Source organism: Cyanidioschyzon merolae, chromosome 10, assembly GCF_000091205.1.
Source record: "Cyanidioschyzon merolae strain 10D DNA, chromosome 10, complete genome".
NCBI classification, from domain to species: domain Eukaryota; phylum Rhodophyta; class Bangiophyceae; order Cyanidiales; family Cyanidiaceae; genus Cyanidioschyzon; species Cyanidioschyzon merolae.
Genome location: NC_010136.1, coordinates 282,095 through 301,641, shown reverse-complemented (window position 1 = coordinate 301,641; position 19,547 = coordinate 282,095). Strand labels below are relative to the sequence as shown.

The following is a 19,547-nucleotide window of genomic DNA, read 5'->3' as shown; positions in this document are numbered from 1 at the left end:
AATACCCTTTTTGTCGCAAACAGAAGAGACGGGAGCCTCTCGGGGCATATGCCATGAGAGATGTCATGCTACTGTCGAATACAGATTCATCGATGGCCTCAAATCAAGTTGGATTTCTCTCTCCAACGGAATCGATTATTGAAAATGACAACTTCAGTGAGCATCCGGCATCAACTTGTGAACAAGTCGTCGTGCGCCAACGTCGACTACTCATGCTCCTCCATCCGGGAGTCTAAATAGCAACGCCCACGAGTTGCTTTCAAACAGCAAAATCGAACGCGTGAAGAATGCGTATTTCGAGCATCCTCTACGCAAGGAAAGCTGGAGCTTGCAGTCTCGGGCATTTGCATCGGTTCATCAAATACGAAAGTGTACCGCGCCTCGTTCGCGGCCGCATCGAATCATCTTTATTTCGCTGCCGTACGGATTTGCGGTTGCACAGCATCTGCGGACCTGGTCCCCAAAACACGACCAATATTCGCGAACCTACCCTCCGATGAATTCACACACTCTCTTGGATGTACTTCGAATGTCCAGAATATACAACGAAAACGAGTTCGGAAACAAGCCGCAAGGCAGGAGCGTAGCGAGCAGGCCAGTGCGCTCCATGCATCTGACACAGGCACGCGAGAGCAGGCGCTGGAAGTACCTCCCGCGTACGCCGAGGCGCAGCGTCCGCACGCACGCTCGGGTACCAATGCCTGTCCCTTTTGACCGTTGAATGACACCCGCAGGCGGATCTATGTTGCGTACCCAGTTTGGAGCCGTGCAGCGTGCACATTAGTGTCCGTTTCTTCCATATTATTCCAAAACGCCTTTCGAGGCCTTCACGCCCCCGTACCAGCGAATGGCGGGATCGGCGCTTCGCGCGCTTCGAGCGCGCGCGAGCGCTGAACGAATCGAGTCCCGCGCTGCGTCGACGCAGCGGCCGCGGGATTTCCATCAATCAAGCGTCCGCGCTGCAGCAGCGGCCAGCACGAAGGCAGCAGCATCACGCCCCGCTGCGGTAGCGTTCGGGGACGCGCGCCAGCCAGCAGCGGCCCGGCGTACGCGGGAGGTACCTCCAGCGCCGCTCGGAGCAGCGGATACTGTTCTTGGTTGCGTATTCGTGAGCTTTCGCTGGTATTCTCGAGTTACCGCTCATACGTTTCTTTAGTTTTCATGCGTTCTAGCAGCACTGCGGCTGATTCTTGTCACAACGAGGATGGAGACTCTGATTTCGAATCGAGTCCACCGAGCACCACCGTTGAACAGCCAACAGGGGAGGCGGAGGCGGAGGCGGAGGCGGCCCCAGCGCCTTCGCCGCCTTACCATAGTATCACGACTGCAACGGTTTTCAGCGAGGACGCGTCAGACGAAGATGCACGCAATCCTGGTGCTTCTCCATGCCGCCCGTCCGGTCAATCTTCAGTAGAAAGACCGAAGCGCGCCACGAGACGCGCCTCATCGGGCAAGGAGGCCGGAACGTCCGTTGACAACAAGTCCAGGTCGCCCCCGTCGACGCGCAAGTCTCGCGGGCGGGCCTCGGCGCGTCTCACTGGGCATCGTCGAAAGGCGTACAAGGAACTGTCCGAGTCAGAGTTAGAGGAAGCTGAGCTTGACGAAGTGGATGAAGTAGACCAAGTCGACGAGATCGATCAAACGGATACAGTCTATACGGACTCATCCAGTGAATCGTTCTCTTCAGAGTCGGATGCGTCCAGCTTTGGAAGCGAGCTCGAGAAGACCTCCAAAGCAAAACGCGGTGCGCGCAGTCGTCAGGCGACCACCACTCGCCGGGCTCGGGCAGCGCCAAATAGTCGCACCGGCACTGAGGCGGCGAAACCCTCGACAGCGACACGACATATCGGCCAGCGACTGGGCACCAAAGCCATGGCACCGCTTTCTAGCAAATCAACGGACGCTCAAAATACCCCCGCGGCGGTTGTCCAATCACGAATGGCAGCAGGGGGTTTTCGCGTCGGCCTGTCTCGGAGCGCGCTCCTCGCAAAGCGAAGCTAGACACCTGCGGCTTCCAGAAACCGACCCGACGAATTTCCGTCGTCCCATTCGTAAAAACCCCAGGAATAGCATGGCACGAGAACCCAAGCTCGTTCCTGCCACGAGATCCACCGCCCAGTGTATGAACAACGGCACGCTTTCCTCGGCACGATACGTTCTCCATGCGCTACATCGTGCAAAGCGGTTGCCGTACGTGGCGGCAAGCATATGCCTAGCACGCTCTACAAGTTACCGTACGCAAACCTTGCTAGTGCACGAGCAGATGCTCAGACCGTTCACGCTGACGCGTTCGTGCGCGTCGCCGTGCGGTAAGGACCAACGCCCGTGCTCAGCCATTTACAGTAAAGTCGCTATCCAAGCACGCATACACCGGGTTGCTCGTAAAGACTCGGGCGCGGCCGTTGTCTATGACTCGATGTCGTGTGACTCCGTCGCAGCAGGCGCACGCAGCCTAAACGTTCTCATACCAGTGCACACGGAAAGTTATAAAGGTTTCCTATGGATATTGACCGAGTCGGAAAAGAATGAGCGAACACCCGCGCTGCAATTCGTGAATACTCGTGTAGCTCGCTCTCTAGAAAGGTCAGCGTTCCAAAACAAGCACCTCAGTCCTGAACGGATGACGTGCCCTTATCCGCCAGATTTCGCGGGGTTGCAGGATTCGCCCCGCATGAGCTCGCTTCGCACCTCATTATTTTTTCTCTCATCTCGCGAGCAGGCCATATGGAACACCTCGACAGCAGCCCTCAGACCGGTACGCGTGCCCGCACCAGCAGCGCGCTTCTCCAGGCACGAGCGGTGCGCCGGCAACTGCGCGCCGGACGCCTCACGAAGCCAGTCGGTGACGCTAGTCTGTGCTATTCGGGACAGATCGTGCGGGCGGGTGTCTTCCAAAGTCACCCGGGTCAGGCAGGTTACCCAAGTGATCTGTTTTAGCACCACGTATCGCATTTCCAGCGTCCACGCTGTCGCTCGGTTCGGACCTCGCGAGCAGCATCGAAACGCGTTGGCGCTTCGGTGACCCACCAGTGTGCACGCGAACCCGTGTCTGGCTACGTGACTGTAGGTCACCGACGGCCGTTTCCAAAGACGATCATGCCGGTCACTGCAGTACTAATTCTTGACTCGCGAGGTCGATTGCTAATAGCCCGCGACTTTCGGGGCGAAGTTGACCTTCAGGAAGCAGCGGAGGCTTTCCGCCTCGGACTCGAGCGCAACGCGTGGACGAACGGCAGCGGGGACGCCGCGGGCACCCCACCGCTAGTGCCCGTGAAGAACGGGGCATACTACTTTGCGACAGTGAAACACAACGATCTCTACTTTATCGCGGTTGACGTTTCACCGTACAGCTTCAGCGGGACACTCGTCGCGTTCTTAACGAGTATGATTCGTGTTTTTGGAGAGTACTTTGGCAAGGTTGTCGAAGAGTCGATTCGCGACAACTTCGTTATCGTGTACGAGCTCCTCGATGAGATGGCGGACTTTGGCTACCCTCAGACCACTGAACCGAAAATTCTCCAGGAATACGTCGTCCAAGACTATCATGTCATGGAACAGCCCAAGCCACCCATGGCGTTGACGAATGCGGTGAGCTGGCGCTCTGAGGGCATCCATCATAACCGGAACGAGGTCTTCCTCGATGTCATTGAGACCGTCAATATGGTTATTGGACCCCAAGGTAACGTCTTGCGGGCAGGCATCCATGGCAGCATCGTTGTGAAATGCTTTCTTTCCGGAATGCCGGAGCTGAACCTCGGGCTCAACGAAAGCATCCAGATCGAGCAGCGCGGCAGCGGTGCGAGCGGCAGCGCTGGCACCACGCCGCCGAACACCGGCGCCATCGAGCTGGAAGATGTCAAGTTTCATCAATGTGTCAAATTACCCAGGTTTGAAACGGAGCGCGTCATCTCCTTCATTCCTCCGGATGGCGAGTTCGAGCTCATGAGTTACCGGGTGGCGAATCCGACGCTGCGGCCGCTCTTCTCAGCGGATGCCGCAATGGATATGGCTTCCCATCGAATCGATTATTTGGTTCGGGCTCGCTCGCTTTTCAAGGCGGGACTCACCGCGAACGACGTTTCCATCTGGGTACCGGTCCCGGAGGATGCTGATTCACCAAAATTTCAGGTGAGCTCGGGTCGTGTCAAGTACGCTCCCGAGAAGGATGCACTGCACTGGCGGATGAAACAGTTTCCTGGCCAACGCGAGAACAGCTTGCAAGGCTATTTTCGCTTGCCCTCGGTTGCCAATGCTGCCAGTAGAAACTCAGTGGTGAGAAGACCCATTCAGATCCAGTTCGAGATTCCATATTTTACGATCAGTGGCATGCAAGTGCGGTATCTGAAGGTTTGGAGCCGCGAGGGCTACACCTCCTACCCCTGGGTCCGCTACATCACCAGAGCGAGCGACTACGAAATACGACTCAGTTGAGGAAATCGACCAGGTTCGGCATCGTGCGTGCCGTATGCAAAACGCACTGCGGAGTGCGCTGCCTCGCTGACTGCCGCTTGCCCGGGGGGTCACTGGCGCGGGTAGCGGGGCGAGGGTCGGCTTCAGCATTGGAGCGGATCCCGATCTGGCGTTTCGCAAAGGCCTTGCCTCCAGACCAGCCTCGATCGTCTTGGGAAGGTTCGCGGGATGCGTGAAAACAGCGGCACACGCTGCGGTCGAGATGCCGTGCTCCCGGCTCTGAAGACGACGCTCGTACCGGACTAGACCGAGCGGTTGCCAACAGCGCAGACAGGCAGTCGAGCCGCGCACGCGGCAGCTGCTGCGGCACGACGACTCTGCGGATCGCAGGGAATCCGCGCCAGCAGAAGCGACCTATTCGTTCAACGGTCACGACGCGTTTGCAAACTTGTTCAGTACCGGACAATGGTGCAGATGCTCATGAACTGCGCATTCGTCACTCTTTACAACGAAATCGAAAGCCCCTATGTACATCCCTTAAAAGCGCCTACGCATCACGGTTTCATGCGTTAGCGAGACTGCCACTGCGGATCACGACACCTCAATCGGAATCTCCTTCACGTTTTCTTGTTGCTTCACTTTCTTCGGAATCGTGATACGCAGGACGCCGTCCTTGTGCTGCGCCTTGATATTTTCTGCGTCTACGACGTCCGTAGGCAGCCGCACACTCCGCGAGAAGGAACCATACGAGCGTTCCATGCGATGCATCTTGGCGTCCTTCTCCTCGTGCTCCCATTTCTTCTCGCCCTGAACAGTAAGAATATCACCATCGAGGGCGATCTTGACATTCTCTCTGGGTACTCCGGCGAGCTCGCAACTAACCACAAACGCATCATTCGTTTCCGTGATATCCAGGGCCGGCAAGTACGCATTACTGCGCTGCGCGAGCGCGTCAAAGTCCGACCAGAAACGATCCAAGTCCATCAGCGGCGACATGAAGAAGGGATCGCGGCGCATGATGCTGAACGGCCAGCCCCAGTCCCGTCGTCCGCGAACCAGCGTCCGCTCGTTATCACGTTCGCGACTGTTCGCATTCGCTTGCATGAGGCTCGTTCGTGCGCTGCTCAGCGAACGCTTCGCAACACTGCGAGCGAGCGCTGGTGCATACGGCGAGCGCCCGCCCACTGGGGTCATCAACGGACGCCGCAGCACAACAGACGAGCCAGTGAACGGCACGACAAAGTTCAGCTTTGCACTTGCTTGACCCAACATTTTCAGGTTTCCTTGCAGTGAGCGCAATACGTATTGCATGAATCCCTGGTTCTCTCACAGGTTTCCACGGCTAGAACACAAATGGAAATCTAGTGTTGGAAAAATTTCGCTGCGCGCGGTATTTCAGCATCTGCGATCCGTTCGATGATGCGCCGCGAATCTTCGCCGAGGATCTCGCGCGAGATCGGCGATTCGGGAAATCTCGCGAATCGCTGCGAATCCGCCACGTAAGCTATAAGAGCAGCACGCCTGATCGTCGATTCATGGCTTTGTTACGCTTTGGTGTTTCTCCATCGTGAACACAGACCAGTGTGCGAAACCAGGCAAGTGAGATACAAGCGCGGAAAAACGGTGCGAAGCAATACGAACAAACGTGAGCGAGCCATGAGCTACTACTTCTTTGATCCGTTTGAGGACCTTATGGACGACTGGTTTTTCGGGTTCCCGCGCGTCTCGCGGCGTCGTCAAGCTGCTCTTCAGCAACAGCAACAGCAACAGCAGTACGATGACCAGAAACCGGCCAAGGCCAACGGTGTGGTCGCGAGGCCGCAGAACGTCATGGCGATGATAACGCCGCGGGTGGACTTCAAGGAGACCCCCGAGGCGTACGAGATCAATGCGGAGCTCGCGGGTGTGCCTCGCGATCAGGTGAAGGTGGAGCTGCACGGGGACCTCTTGACCATTCGCGGCGAGAAGCGCGAGGAGAATCGCGCTGAGGAGAAAGACGAAGGCGGGCGTGTTGTGTACCTGCGTACGGAGCGGGCCTTTGGTGCGTTCGAGCGTTCGCTCAAGCTGCCGAAGAATGTCGACCGTAACAGCATCAAGGCCACGCATAAGGACGGGGTGCTCAACATCGTCATCAATAAGCTGAAGAAGGACGAGGACGAGAAAATGAATATTGAGGTGACCGAGGCGTGAGCATCCCGCCGGGGTGCAGCGCTCGTGCGAGCGATCGCTGAATAGTGTAAGGTCTTTTTTGTGTTTGTACAAAGTTTTCGTGTAAACGCAACGTACATTTATAGGGTTTCCCTTCCTAGATACCTTCCGCCTGACATGCGTCTTGGTTCAGTGCAGTTCGCTCGTTATGCGCTGGACCGCCTGTTTCTCCATGCGTTTCCGTGTCCGCTCGCATAGCGATTCGGAACACAAGCCAGTCCCTCTGACTGGTTGGATCTGCTCATGAACTGCTCCAGCTCGGGCGCGCTCGTCCAGAGCCGAACGAGCGCGTCGACACGGCTTCACAGTGGCCCTGGTGCGAGTCTGCGAGCACGCCGGTCTGCTGCTCCAGGTGTCGTTCCGAGACGTGCGCTTCTGGCACCCAAACGGACTCGATCCGCTTCGACGCATAAAACCGCTCCTGGGCAGTGCCGTGTCCGCATCGCGAATCATATCGCTGCAGCCTGGACACAGCGTCTGCGAGCAAACTCTACGAAAGGCCCAGAATTTGCCCCGTCTCCACATCTACATCGATATCGTAGAACGCGGGCCTGGTCGGCAGCCCGGGAATCGTCTGGATCTCGCCAACCAACGGATAGACGAATCCCGCACCAGCGCTCAAGCGAATATCTCGTATGGGAAGTACGAAACCCTCTGGTGCGCCTTTCTTCTCAGGATCATCCGAAAACGAGTACTGCGTCTTGGCCATACAGACCGGGAGCTTCTCGTACCCAAGCTGTTCCAGTTTTTCTAACTTTCTACGCGCTTCTGCAGTCCATTCGACCCGCGCCGCTCGATACACCTCGCAGGCAATGATGCGCACTTTCTCTTCTAGGGGCATGTCCAGGGAATAGAGGAGGCGCGGCACGTCGTGCTGCGCGTCTGTGCTCGCCGTGCAAGCCCGCACCACGGCCTCTGCGAGCGCAACAGCACCCTTGCCGCCGTGCTCGAAATGCGACGCAACCACAGCATCACAGGCGCCCGCACGTCGAGCAACGTCTATCACTGTCGCCAGCTCTGCATCGGTGTCATCCTTGAAACGGTTCAATGCGACCACGCAACGCACACCGAACTTGCGGATGTTCTCGATGTGACGCACCATGTTGGACTCGGCACCGGCGCGTACGCCAGCGCCAGCCCCATGCATCGCGAGCGCCCGCAGCGTTACCACCAGAACCGCAACCCTGGGCGCCGTCCCGGCCGCTCGATACTTGATATGCATAAACTTCTCGAAACCGATATCCGCACCGAATCCAGCCTCAGTGATCACGTATCCATCCGCTCCGACGAGCTTCAATGCGATCTGGTCTGCTAATACGCTTGAATTGCCGTGTGCGATATTCGCGAATGGACCAGCGTGCACAAAGACCGGCGTCGCTTCCAGCGTCTGCATCAAGTTCGGCATAATGGCGTCCTTCATGAGCGCAGTCAGTGCACCAGTGATGCCGAGGTCATCGGCGGTGATCGGCAAACCGGTGCCGCGCTGGTGCCCGACGACGATGCGCCCAAAGCGTTCGCGCATGTCCGCCAGTGACGTTGCAAGTGCCAGAATCGCCATGATCTCACTAGCAACCGTAATATCGAATCCGGTGAGTCGCTCGTATCCACGCTCGGTGGGTGCCAGACCAATGCGAACGCTGCGGAGAAAGCGATCGTTTGTATCGAGTACCCGCCGAATTGCGATTGTCTCGGGGTCGATATCGAGGCGCGCAAAGCGCCGCTGCTCCTCTGGCGTCAGCGATTTTGGATCCGTTTTCTCGATACCAAGCTTCTGTAAACGTTTTAACATGATCGGGGAAAATCCTTTCGCTGTCAGTCGTCGGTAAAGTGCCTCGTCCGACTGGGTAGACTCGTGGAAGACGCGCGCATCGATCGCCGCCGCCAGCAGGTTGTTCGCTGCCGTTATCGCATGCAAGTCTCCGGTCAAGTGCAGATTGAACTCTTCCATGGGTATGACCTGGGCGTACCCGCCACCAGCTGCACCGCCTTTGATCCCAAACGTTGGTCCCTGACTAGGTTGCCGTAAACACGTAAACACCCGCTGGTTCAGGTGCGCTCCCAGCGCCTGCGATAGACCCACCGTGGTGGTCGACTTGCCCTCACCCAGCGAGGTCGGCGTTATGCCTGTCACGACGACGAGTCTACCAGTTGGCGCGTCTCGTAGCCGCTCAAGCACGTTCAACCGAACTTTTGCCTTGAATTGACCATAGAGGTCCAGTTCACTAGGAGCGAGTCCGGCGGCTTTGGCCACCTCGAGAATCGGCTGCGGCTCCACTGACTGGGCAATGACATAGTCAGGCGGCGGTGGTGATTGAACTTGCTTCAGTGGTCGTCCGTGCTGTACCATTCCTCGCCAATAACCGAGTGAGACTCGAACAAACGACACGTCTCGTTGTCGAGAGAATCCCTGCACGAGTTGCATCCCCGGAAGCGCCGCCTCTGAGTCTTGATCTGGGGAGGAGGCGCGCGCGCGCGCCCAGGCGACATCGTCGAGGCCGCAGCGCACTGCCGCTGGCAGCGAACGCTACACCCGGGCGAGCAGCACACACCAGTTTTCTGCGTTTTCGCTGATGCTTCGCCTGAGGCTGCGAATGGAAAGCGTGGATCGCGTGGCATTCACTTCGCCGTCCGTAAACTGGTGTCTGAAGCGACGCTTCGCTTGCTCAGGTGGTCGCGCTATCCACGAGCGGCGTGCTTGCGGGAGACCTGCACCCAGCTACAGGTTTCGGAGTGCGCACGCGGGGCGGGTATACGCGTCGGCGTCACGAAGGCAACCGGGGGTCATCGCCGCCGGGCAGCCGCCTGCTCGCTCCTCTGAGCAGGGCTCTATTACCCCACGGGCCGTAAGCTACGCTCAGTGGTACTTGGACGTGATTGCAGCCGCGCAGCTAGCAGATAGCTCGCCGGTCAAGGGGTCCCTAGTGTTCCGACCACACGGCTGGGCGATTTGGGAGCTTATTCGCGAGGAGCTGGATCGGAGAATTCGACAAACAGGAGCTCAAAACGTTAGTTTTCCGCTTTTGATTCCCCAGTCGTTCCTATGTCGCGAGGCCGAGCATGTTCAGGGCTTCGCAAAGGAGTGTGCTGTGGTGACGCATCATCGACTGCGAGCAGCGCCCGACGGCGCTCCGGGAGCACTCGAACCAGACCCGCAGGCTCGACTCGAAGAGCCGCTTGTCGTGCGACCGACGAGCGAGACGATCGTCTGGCACATGTTCGGAAGGTGGATCCAGTCGTACCGAGACCTGCCGCTCATGGTGAACCAGTGGTGCAATGTCGTGCGCTGGGAATTGCGAACGCGCCCTTTCCTCCGAACCCTAGAGTTCTTCTGGCAGGAGGGGCACACAGCGCATGCTACCAGCGCTGAGGCGGAAGCAAAGGCTCGTGAAATGCTCACCGTGTACCAGAAGTTTCTCGAGGAATGGTTAGCGATCCCGGTGATCGTCGGCACAAAGAGTTCCTCGGAAAGGTTTGCAGGTGCCGAGGAAACCTTCACCCTCGAGGCGATCATGCAGAACGGATGGGCGTTGCAGTCGGGGACGTCTCACTTTCTGGGGCAGAATTTTGCCCGCGCTTTCGATGTCGAGTACCAGAGCGCCGATTCTGGTGTTCGCGAGCTCGTCTGGGCCACATCCTGGGGGCTTTCCACGCGTGTCATCGGGGCGCTCATCATGACCCATAGCGATGACCATGGTCTAGTGTTGCCGCCACGAGTGGCCCCTGTTCAAGTGGTGATTGTTCCCATCCAGTCCAAGGACGCCACGGAGCAGAGCCTCGTTCGCCAACGCTGCCAGGAAATGCAGGATGCACTGGAACGCGCTGGTGTCCGCGTCCACGTCGATGCACGGGATCATATACGCCCCGGTGCGAAATACTTTGAATGGGAACGTCGCGGGGTACCTCTGCGTATTGAAGTAGGCATGAGAGATCTGCAAGCGGAACAGATCGTGCTGGTTGACCGTTGTCTTCGTTCGAAAGAGAAACTCGCTTTTGATAACCATTGGACGAAATCCGTCATCGCGCGTTTAGATGCATTCCAAGAGCGGCTATTCAACAATGCAAAGGGATTTCTGCGGGAGCACACGCGTCGGGTAGAAAGCTACGACGAAATGAAACGCTTCCTTACGCCTTCAAACCAAGATGCAGCAGCGTATGGAAACGAGAGCAACGACGAGCAGCATATAACGGGCTTCTTTCTGGTCCCGTGGCACGATGACGCCACCAATGAAGCCATTATCAAACAGGACTGTAAGATGACGATACGCTGCTATCCGCTCGATTCTCAGGATGAAGCACGCGGGAAGAAATGCTTCTACAGCGGCCGCCCGGCGACGCACATGGCGATTTTCGCTCGCTCGTACTAAGGGTAACGGTAACGTCATGACTTGTGACGTTTCACAGGATCCCGTGAATGGCGATTCGACGCCCAGCCAGGCCCGCTAAACGGTTCGCTTGCGTTTTCCCAAAGCGTGCTCGCGTGCTCAGATACCCACGGCTAGAAGGCGGTATGGGTGCCGCGCACATCGCCCGCAAGTCTGGTGCGACGCTCGAGCGCAACCAGTCCGTCAGCACATACGTGGATCGCCGCCCTGTTCGAGATGCTGCGTTCACGAGCACCGGGATATCCTTGGGACGGCGAGTGTGGATCCCCTGCACCAGATTTCGGGCTCGTGGTCATGGTCGCTGGCTCGCGCAGGCTCGTCGTGCTATGCGAGTGCTTGACTCGCCATACAAGCACGAATTCCAGTGGACGCAACCGCTCCTGACGAAGCGCTGCCGACCCAAACGGGCTGTAAATATGCCAGCGACGCCATCCGACGACGACGACGACAACAGGAACAGCGACGTCACCGCATCCCACGGCGTGTCCTCTCTGTCGAACAGCGTCAGAGCCAGCAGGGAACCGGGCGCTGCCCAGTGCACTCGGGAGCGCAGGCAGCCTTTGCGAGCTCATCGTAGGCGTCTGTCCGGATGCATGGCTCTACCCGGAAACGAGGTCGCGCTTGACAGGAACGCTTTGTGCGACGCACTTCAGGCGTGTGTCTGGACGCTTTCGGAGCGACGCACCAGCCGGAAGCGCCGTCTCGAGCGGATACCTATCTGCTGCGCTTTCACGAACGCCTCTGTGCATGATCTCGCTTTCGTGTTGCTCGAATCCGGGCGTCGACACGGTGAGACGCGAACGCTGGCCCCCATTCACACGTAGCACCCAGAACTACACCTTCACAAAAATACGAAGTTCACCACCGTCACCGCGACTGATTCGCAAACCATCCTCATCCGTGTAGATGGTATCGAGGTATCCAACGGGCTCGGCCATGACGCCGGGTATGGGCACGGGCGGGAAGCGCAGCCAGTGCACGTCAGGTGCGGCGTCCTCACCGGTGATCCCCGTCCGCACGGCAGTCTGGCGCAGACGGATGCGGTGTTCACCCACAACGTCGAAGGTGTGTTCGATGCACAGACGAAAAACCGTCCGCGGCGGTGCCAGAGGCAGCGCCAGGTCGACAATGTTCGCAAGCTGTCGCGAAGCGCCGCGGATAACCTGGTAGCTGTTGACGCAACCCACTGGCAAACGGCCGGAGGTGTAACACAGTCGCCAAACACCTTCGAGACGTCCAAGGTCGCGAGGAAAACGAATGCCTTCACGCTTTTCTAGAGCTGTAGACTCCAAAAGTCCAGCAATGTTTTGAATTGCGATGCGACGCGACGCCCGGTACGAAGCACCGAGCCGGTTCCCCGCGAGCAAAGCCAGCAGCAGCGTCGGCGTCGCAGCTGGGCGCTCTTCAACGGAAGATGCACGTAAACAGAGAGCTCGCTTTGGCGCTCGGGTCCTTGCAGAACGTCGATGGACCCACAAGTTCGGAACAAAAGCCATTTACTCCTGCTTCCAACTCGTTGATCGTCCAGCGATAACGTCCAGCGCGCTCGGCATCTGCGTCATCGAGGCAATCTCTCTGGCGGCGCTTCGTTGATCGTCCAGCGATAACGTCCAGCGCGCTCGGCATCTGCGTCATCGAGGCAATCTCTCTGGCGGCGCTCGGGGTGTGCGCGCGTGGCGACGCACCAGCACGCACCAGCACGCATCATCCTGCAGCGAGGCGCTGGGCGACTTGCTGCTGCGCCAAGGCGCTCACGCGTCTGCTCTGCACGCTTGATCAATGATACCTGAGAATAGCACAGGTCGCGGCGCTTGCACTGGAAGCGGCTTGGATGTGCATAGGTGCACATCGATGCGAAGGTCGATCATTGCGCTGCGACCTGTGCTTCGAGGTCGTGCGCTCTCCGGGCGGGCACGGCGCTCGTCAGATGCAGCGGCGCGCTGATCCGAGGCGCGCTCTCCCCACGGATCCAGTCGTGCGTGTGCTCGGACAGGCTGGAAAGATGCTGGATGCGTTACAGCTGGATGCTGTGCTATGGTATTGCAGGATCAAGTGAAAAGTGGGTCGTACGAATACCAGCGTTTATTCCTAGGATATATTCGTAGCATATGTCTCATGGATTCAGTGCTGCGCTGCGGAACGCTCCGCGGATCGCAACAGAGAACGTCATTTACTGGGAAGGAGCGTATGCTGAGGATACGGAATTGACAATGAAGACGAACTATGTTCGCCCAGGCGTCTTGCGACTTGTTCAACACTTGACGCAAGCGTTTTATCTCATGGATATCGTGGCTGGCCTCGCACGCTGGCAGTCGTAACGCCCTGCTGCTGAAGCCTCGCAGCGCGCCAACCTCTGTATAGCGCAGCGCACCTGCATCGACGCGAGTGCGACGCGTCCAGCGCCGGGCGCGCGCGCGCGCAGCAGCAGCAGCAGCAGCAGCAGCATGTCGCCGCCCGAGTCGCCAGCGCTGCTGCCGCGCCTCGCCGCCTCATGCACAGGCCACAACAGCGGCGACAGCGTCGCCACACGCGCGCGCGCACCATGTCTACAATTCTTCCAGAGCGTTTTTTCTCATAGGCAGACGTTTGACAGCATGGTGAAAGAGGTTCAGTCGGTTGAAGAGTTCGATCAAATTCTAGCAGGAACTGAAAAGCTTGTTGTGGTTGACTTTTATGCTGTCTGGTGTGGTCCTTGCCGGTTCATCGCCCCGGTCTTAGAACGACTCCAGGAGGAGTACGCGGGTACAGTCGAGTTCATCAAAGTGGACGTGGACAAGCTTCCGGATCTTGCCCAGCGTTGCGGGGTTGCAGCGATGCCGACGTTCATATTTTATAAAGGAGGAAAGAAGATCGATGACTTGACGGGTGCGAATGAGAGCGTTCTGCGGGAAAAGGTTCGTAAGCACAAGTGAGGACGCTTCATCCACGCACCGCTGGACAGTCGGGCTCGATCGGTGCCCAGAGACGGAGCACTCGTTTCCCGGTGTGATTGCGCTGGCCCATGACAAGGACGCAGGGTGCGGTCACACGCACCGTTGGTTGGCCCGGGACCGCTGCTCGGAGGTGCTCCAGGTCCACACACAGAAACGAGTTCTTCTTCGGAACGATGTCCAGATCGGTAGTTGTGAAGAGGTGGACCCAAGCCAACAGTAAATATTTTTTGGTTTCTTGCGAGACAACTAGCGCCAAAAGTTCTCTCCGATGTACAGAAAGCATTCCAGGTAGAGGGCTGGTGTCGAAACACGTCACGAACGTCCGTCAGCCACAGCCGGCCTCGGCAGGGAATGAGCATTCGTCCAGTCGAGGATCCATTCAAATCCGTACGGTACTGCTTCCACCTATACAAGAGACAGCACAGCGTCCTCATGGTTACGAAGAAAGCGGGCGCAAGGGTAAGGTGAACGCTTCCCCAGGCTCGCCAATGCGAACCAGCTGCGTGTCCAACTGCAAGCGTCTTGCTATCTGCGCGACGCTTTCTCGAAATTCTTGAAGGCTTCCGGTGCCGCGCAGGAGCCCCGAGAGCAAACCAGACTGGTGACCTTCCCAGTTCCGTATTGGAATCACCATTTGTGGTCGGAGAAGCTGCACCAACTCGACGGCACTGGGGGCCCCTCGGAGCAGCTCGTAAACTCCGGCAAACAGAACACGTATGGGCGGGGTTAGCACCACGTCGACGAGGCGACCGTCGGGGTCCTGCGTACTCGCCAACGCTGTGCGCAATGCCGACGCATCGAAATTCCCGTGCGGCTCGTAAAACATGCGAAAGACACAAACATGCGCTTCATTGGGCGCCAGCACTCGATACAACCGGAAAATATAGCCGTTCTCCGGCTCTTGCCACGGAGGTCCAACAACCGAGCCCTTCACCGCTTGTATGTCGACGTACTCGTCGCTCGGGGACCGCTCGCTGCCGCAGTCCATTCGAAAACTGTTTCCGGGCCGCAGGTACTGAACATTCTCGAAGCCTAGTTTCGTGAGCAAAGGTCGCGCACTATTTGGAGCCACAACAGGAAGCTCGCGATCCAGATACCGTAGGCTTGGTTCATGCGCGTGATCCGCGAGCGCCTGGCTGAGCACCACCAGCGATATCGGGCCGAACTGCTCTCGGATGCGCTTTCGCATCTCCGATACTTGTCGAGTATCAGATATATGCAGCTTGGTTTTGTACTGGGCAAAGAAACGGGGGTCAAAAAACACCAGCGGGCCAACCAAGTGCGGGTCGATAAAAATTCGCGCTGTACCGACCTCGAGAATCGAAGCATTCGTCTCCAAGGCAGTGAACCGCGGCTCCTGGCGATAGGCCCCGCGCCCTGTTAGGGTGTCACTGCAGATCGCATCCACGGTTCCAGACATTGCCAAACCGAAGCATTCTCTTCGGTACAACGTCGTAGAACGAGTAAACGGCCCAGCACTGTTTCGAGCTGCACGCCCGAGGTGTCGCGCGGGTGTGCGACCGAGCCCCCTCGACGCCGCTTTAGGAAGGCGCCTTTCTTTCCGTTGGCGACAGGTCAATACCTCCGCATGATAGGTATTCTTTGTGTCAGAATAAAGCGACTGATGTTGCTGCCAAAAACTTCCAGAAATAAAACCGTTCATTGCGAGCCAACCTGTGATACCCAAGGCCAGAGCGCCCGTTCACGCTGATCCACAGCGTACGCGATCGCAGCTCGTGCATTCCTGCAGAGCCGGACAACCCTGCCGATGACTTGGCAGCGTCCGATCGATGTGTCGACTCAGAATGCTCCAGAATTGCGGGTGATTCTTGGTAAGCAGTGAACAGACGTCCTCGTTCAGTATCCGTGCATCAAAAGAAGCCTCTTTTTCCCTGGGGCACGCTTGGACGAGCTAGGGTATGAGCGGGTCTTTCCGATCATCCACTGGACACTTTAGAACCGGAGCTAGCGTCTGTTGCTGCCGCCAAGAGTCTTTCGTTTACAGTCTCAGTTTATCGCTGTGAACCTCGCCTGAAGACCGCAGATCAACTAGCGATAGCGTCCAGTCTCGGTAGCCTGGAGCGCACGGGCATCGACCGTGTCTCGCGGATCGCGTGCGGGCATCTCGTCTGACAAACAGCGTCTACAAGTAACGTCGGATTGTCTGCCGAAGAAGCGCAGGTCAGAACGCGCCGCTTCAAGACGTGCTAGCCTAGGGGCTTGACACGCTATCCATAGCGTCATGCTTGCACTCTGCGCGAGATTCAGGAACACGACTCACTTTGGGCGGCGCAAACTGGCGGTGCCTTGCGCACACTGCAAGCGGATTGCTGCGTTGCTGTACGGTATGCACAGACATCGCTCCCGCTGAGGGATAGGCGCACTCCATGCTGGTTGCAAGGGCCTTCATGAATACCTTCACCAACCTAGCTAGTCTGGTTCCGCGCCATGGCGAAAAGCAAGCGATATCGTTAGCGACAGCGCCTTGTCAAGCAGGGCGGATACTCCGTCAAGGCTGGGTGCCATGCGAACCCCAAGGAGAAGCGCGCCTATTTGCTACGGTTGCACACAGATAGCATTGACAAACTATTGGCCCCTTGTGGTGTCTCGTGCCTCTTGGCCACGCACGTATTCGGACAGATTTCCCAGGGATGAATGACTCGCGACGGTATACTCATGCATGCTTCTGGTAATGGACGCTCAGCGAACACGACAAACTAGAGCTTCCAGTGCTTCACGTATCACACGAAAGCGAGATTTGGTACATAGCGGGCTTCTGCTTCAGGTGCCGGTGACTTATCCTCGACACTTGGGCGGATACGTCGCAGTCTTGAATGCATTCGAAACAGGTTTTTGTGCTGAGCGCCGGCGGACCGACTCTGGTCACCGAGCGACAGTTTTGCGTGTTCAGCGACAGGTATGCGCTAGAAACTCGAGTTAATAGCGAAACTGCGCATGGCCCAGACGGTCGTGTCGTGATTCACTTCGGCGAGAGGTTGTGCGGCTCAGAGCAAACGCACGACGCTTTCGATGGCTCTATTTCGGGACTTGTTTCCTTAGATACAGACTCGTTCCGTAAACGGGTACTTGAGGCGACGTCATTCGACATATCCCGGGCGCGTGACGTCGGATATCAAACACCTGCGTACGGGTTTCGCTACGAACTCGAGCTCCACGCGTCAGGAGCTAGGTGCGTCCAATGCTTGCTGTCACGAGAGGCGTTACCATGGCCGCAGCGCTAACAAAACCAATGGACGCGAACAAGGAGAGTCGAATCCATGCAGTCACCTGGGATCTGTTTCGCTAACCAGTACTGATCTCGAACTGAGGCCGCGAGACGTGCATGCGGTTCCCGAAAGACCCACAAATATGCGCGCTCCACTGCAGCGTATGCTGGATATACACCAGAATCCCCAAACTTCCACATGCACAACATCGCTCCCGAACATTTACGCCGCTTTTGCGCGCTTTAGCACTGCTTCCTTAGACCGTCCAGACGCGTCGTTCGATAGATATGGGGCGTCGGTCACCAGTCGTCTCTACAGGTCATGGAAGCGAGCAAGGCAGCATAGCGACGAAGCATATACGGATAACCACGGCGCCTTGCGGTACCATGTGCCGGCTAGACGCAAGCATATGCCCCTAGATATGCTGTCAGCAACAGCATGACGAACGGCACGCAAAGAAGCGCGTGCTGGAAGAACATTCACGACGCCATGCCATCGATGCCGGACTGCAGCATTCGTGTCGATACCGCAGGAGCTCGACGCTTCTCAGAAAACCTGATGGAATAATCGCTGCAAAACGTCGCCGTGAAGAGAGATGTAAACCAGGATACCCGCAAAATAACCCGCGAGCGCTGCCAGTGAGGCGTTTCGTAGATACCAGAAGAATCCAACCTTCTCCATGCCCATGTACGCCACGCCTGCTGCAGAACCGATAATCAAAATGCTGCCACCAGTTCCAGCACAGTACGCGATAAGCTGCCACAGCTCAGAGTCCGGCGGATGCTGACTCAGTTCGTACATGCCCATGGTGGCAGCGACCAGCGGTACGTTGTCAATCACGCTGCTCGCCAGACCAATCACTGTTGGAATGAGCTCCCGAACAGCAAGATGGCTATCTAACCATTGTGCCAGCATTCGCAGTGCTCCGCCGGATTCCAGGGCTCCGACACTCATCAGGATTCCCAGGAAAAACAGGATACTGCTCTGATCGATGCGCGCGAGTGCCCGCGATGCTCGCAGCTCCAAACGTCCAGGCTCGCCCGCGTGCAAAACATCCGTCAGCAACCACATAAAGCCCAAGCCAAGCAACATGCCCATATACGGTGGCAGACCAGTTCCTGCCTTGAAGATCGGCACGAACAGCAGAGAGGCGACGCCACTGAAAAAGATCAGTCTCCCGCGAGGAGCCACAGCTCCTGCCAGCGAACCACCGCCGACAGGATCGATAGCGTCTTTCGCCGCTGCCTGCGCTACCATCGGACTAAACACGAGTACCGACACAAGCAACGATGCAAAAGACGGTACCAGCAGATCCCTGATTGTCGCCACTGTGGTGATCTGCCCACCGATCCAGAGCATCGTCGTTGTAACGTCGCCCAGTGGCGTTGCGACGCCTCCGCAGTTCGCTGCTACGACGACTGCGGCGCCAACCAAACGTCGTGCACTGGGCGGTACTAGCTGCCGTAGAATCGACACCATCACGATGGTCGTCGTGAGATTATCTAAAATGGCGCTCATGAAAAAAGTAATGAGGCTGATGATCCACAACAACGTGACTGGATTCCGAGTCCGAATGGAGTCGGTTACCGTCCGGAATCCGCGATGTCCATCCACGATTTCAACGATGGACATGGCTCCCAGCAGAAAGAACAAAAGCGGTGCCACATCAGCCATACACTCTCGGATCGCTGTCGTGACCTCTACGGAGTTCACGTATCGGGCGCTATCTCCGGGTGCAGCCAGCGCCAGTGCGGTCCATGAAGCCACAGCCATGAGAAGCGCTGCACCCGCTTTATGGAACTCAAGTATGTCCTCTAGGATGATACCTGCGTACCCGGTGCAGAACACGATCCAAAGCGCTTCGATGGTGTTGTGTTCGACCCATTCGACGCGGATGAGCGCTGCCATGATACCGAATGAGGTTACCAAGGCCGCAAGGCGACTTCGGTCTCGTCGAACGTTGGCGCGTCCGTCGGATCCAGTGGTTTCGACGTCTGCATCGGTAGCTGAAGCGTCGGTATTCGCTTCGGGGAGCGTTGCGGGCGACGCTCCAACCGGACCGTTCGTCTCCGGAGCATCGTCGTTGCGGAGCGAGGGGCCCACCGTTTGCCCACTTGCGTCCTGCTCGTTTGCTGGGACTCGCTCTTGTCGACACCAGAGCAAGGTTGCTTTCGATGCTTGCAGGTTTTTCGCACGCAGTCCGAGGGTGCTCGAGGCGCTGCTCCGATGCAGCCTGACCGCACACCCAGCGGAGAACGAGGTGCAGCGTCGACGGCACGCCAAGAGCGTGTGTCCTGCAAACATGAACATAACAGAGAGGTTTCCGGTGTTCGACGGCGTCAAGAGACAACAACGAGTTCCAAGATACAGGTAATGATCCTAGAACC

General features: G+C 57.6%; 10 protein-coding genes and 1 non-coding gene across 11 annotated transcripts, besides 1 other annotated feature; 5 read left to right on the top strand and 6 right to left on the bottom strand.

Moving 5' to 3' along the window:
• Window positions 1-1,136: 1,136 nt before the first annotated feature.
• On the bottom strand, window positions 1,137-3,110 carry CYME_CMJ104T. Its single transcript, XR_002461351.1, has one exon. It is a non-coding gene; the product is annotated as a hypothetical transcript (transcript).
• CYME_CMJ103C (hypothetical protein) lies at window positions 1,694-3,022 on the top strand (the record flags this gene model as incomplete). Its single annotated transcript, XM_005534788.1, has 1 exon — window positions 1,694-3,022. The coding sequence occupies one exon, from the start codon at window positions 1,694-1,696 to the stop codon at window positions 3,020-3,022; it is 1,329 nt and encodes a 442-aa protein (XP_005534845.1).
• CYME_CMJ102C (adaptor-related protein complex 1, mu subunit) lies at window positions 3,097-4,431 on the top strand (the record flags this gene model as incomplete). Its single annotated transcript, XM_005534787.1, has 1 exon — window positions 3,097-4,431. The coding sequence occupies one exon, from the start codon at window positions 3,097-3,099 to the stop codon at window positions 4,429-4,431; it is 1,335 nt and encodes a 444-aa protein (XP_005534844.1).
• A 570-nt stretch (window positions 4,432-5,001) lies between these two features.
• CYME_CMJ101C (small heat shock protein, hsp20 family) lies at window positions 5,002-5,721 on the bottom strand (the record flags this gene model as incomplete). Its single annotated transcript, XM_005534786.1, has 1 exon — window positions 5,002-5,721. The coding sequence occupies one exon, from the start codon at window positions 5,719-5,721 to the stop codon at window positions 5,002-5,004; it is 720 nt and encodes a 239-aa protein (XP_005534843.1).
• Window positions 5,722-6,066: 345 nt separating this feature from the next.
• CYME_CMJ100C (small heat shock protein, hsp20 family) lies at window positions 6,067-6,600 on the top strand (the record flags this gene model as incomplete). Its single annotated transcript, XM_005534785.1, has 1 exon — window positions 6,067-6,600. One exon carries the CDS (start codon window positions 6,067-6,069, stop codon window positions 6,598-6,600), a length of 534 nt encoding a protein of 177 aa, XP_005534842.1.
• A 508-nt stretch (window positions 6,601-7,108) lies between these two features.
• On the bottom strand, window positions 7,109-9,040 carry CYME_CMJ099C (formate--tetrahydrofolate ligase; the record flags this gene model as incomplete). Its single annotated transcript, XM_005534784.1, has 1 exon — window positions 7,109-9,040. One exon carries the CDS (start codon window positions 9,038-9,040, stop codon window positions 7,109-7,111), a length of 1,932 nt encoding a protein of 643 aa, XP_005534841.1.
• Window positions 9,041-9,188: 148 nt separating this feature from the next.
• On the top strand, window positions 9,189-10,982 carry CYME_CMJ098C (proline--tRNA ligase; the record flags this gene model as incomplete). Its single annotated transcript, XM_005534783.1, has 1 exon — window positions 9,189-10,982. One exon carries the CDS (start codon window positions 9,189-9,191, stop codon window positions 10,980-10,982), a length of 1,794 nt encoding a protein of 597 aa, XP_005534840.1.
• An 851-nt stretch (window positions 10,983-11,833) lies between these two features.
• Window positions 11,834-12,496, bottom strand: CYME_CMJ097C (hypothetical protein, conserved; the record flags this gene model as incomplete). The annotated part of the gene is made up of 1 exon (XM_005534782.1): window positions 11,834-12,496. One exon carries the CDS (start codon window positions 12,494-12,496, stop codon window positions 11,834-11,836), a length of 663 nt encoding a protein of 220 aa, XP_005534839.1.
• A 1,098-nt stretch (window positions 12,497-13,594) lies between these two features.
• On the top strand, window positions 13,595-13,912 carry CYME_CMJ096C (similar to thioredoxin h; the record flags this gene model as incomplete). The annotated part of the gene is made up of 1 exon (XM_005534781.1): window positions 13,595-13,912. The coding sequence occupies one exon, from the start codon at window positions 13,595-13,597 to the stop codon at window positions 13,910-13,912; it is 318 nt and encodes a 105-aa protein (XP_005534838.1).
• A 457-nt stretch (window positions 13,913-14,369) lies between these two features.
• Window positions 14,370-15,596, bottom strand: CYME_CMJ095C (hypothetical protein, conserved; the record flags this gene model as incomplete). The annotated part of the gene is made up of 1 exon (XM_005534780.1): window positions 14,370-15,596. The coding sequence occupies one exon, from the start codon at window positions 15,594-15,596 to the stop codon at window positions 14,370-14,372; it is 1,227 nt and encodes a 408-aa protein (XP_005534837.1).
• A 134-nt stretch (window positions 15,597-15,730) lies between these two features.
• Window positions 15,731-17,071: a sequence feature (possible transcribed region).
• A 635-nt stretch (window positions 17,072-17,706) lies between these two features.
• CYME_CMJ093C (similar to Na+/H+ antiporter) lies at window positions 17,707-19,470 on the bottom strand (the record flags this gene model as incomplete). Its single annotated transcript, XM_005534779.1, has 1 exon — window positions 17,707-19,470. The coding sequence occupies one exon, from the start codon at window positions 19,468-19,470 to the stop codon at window positions 17,707-17,709; it is 1,764 nt and encodes a 587-aa protein (XP_005534836.1).
• Window positions 19,471-19,547: the final 77 nt, after the last annotated feature.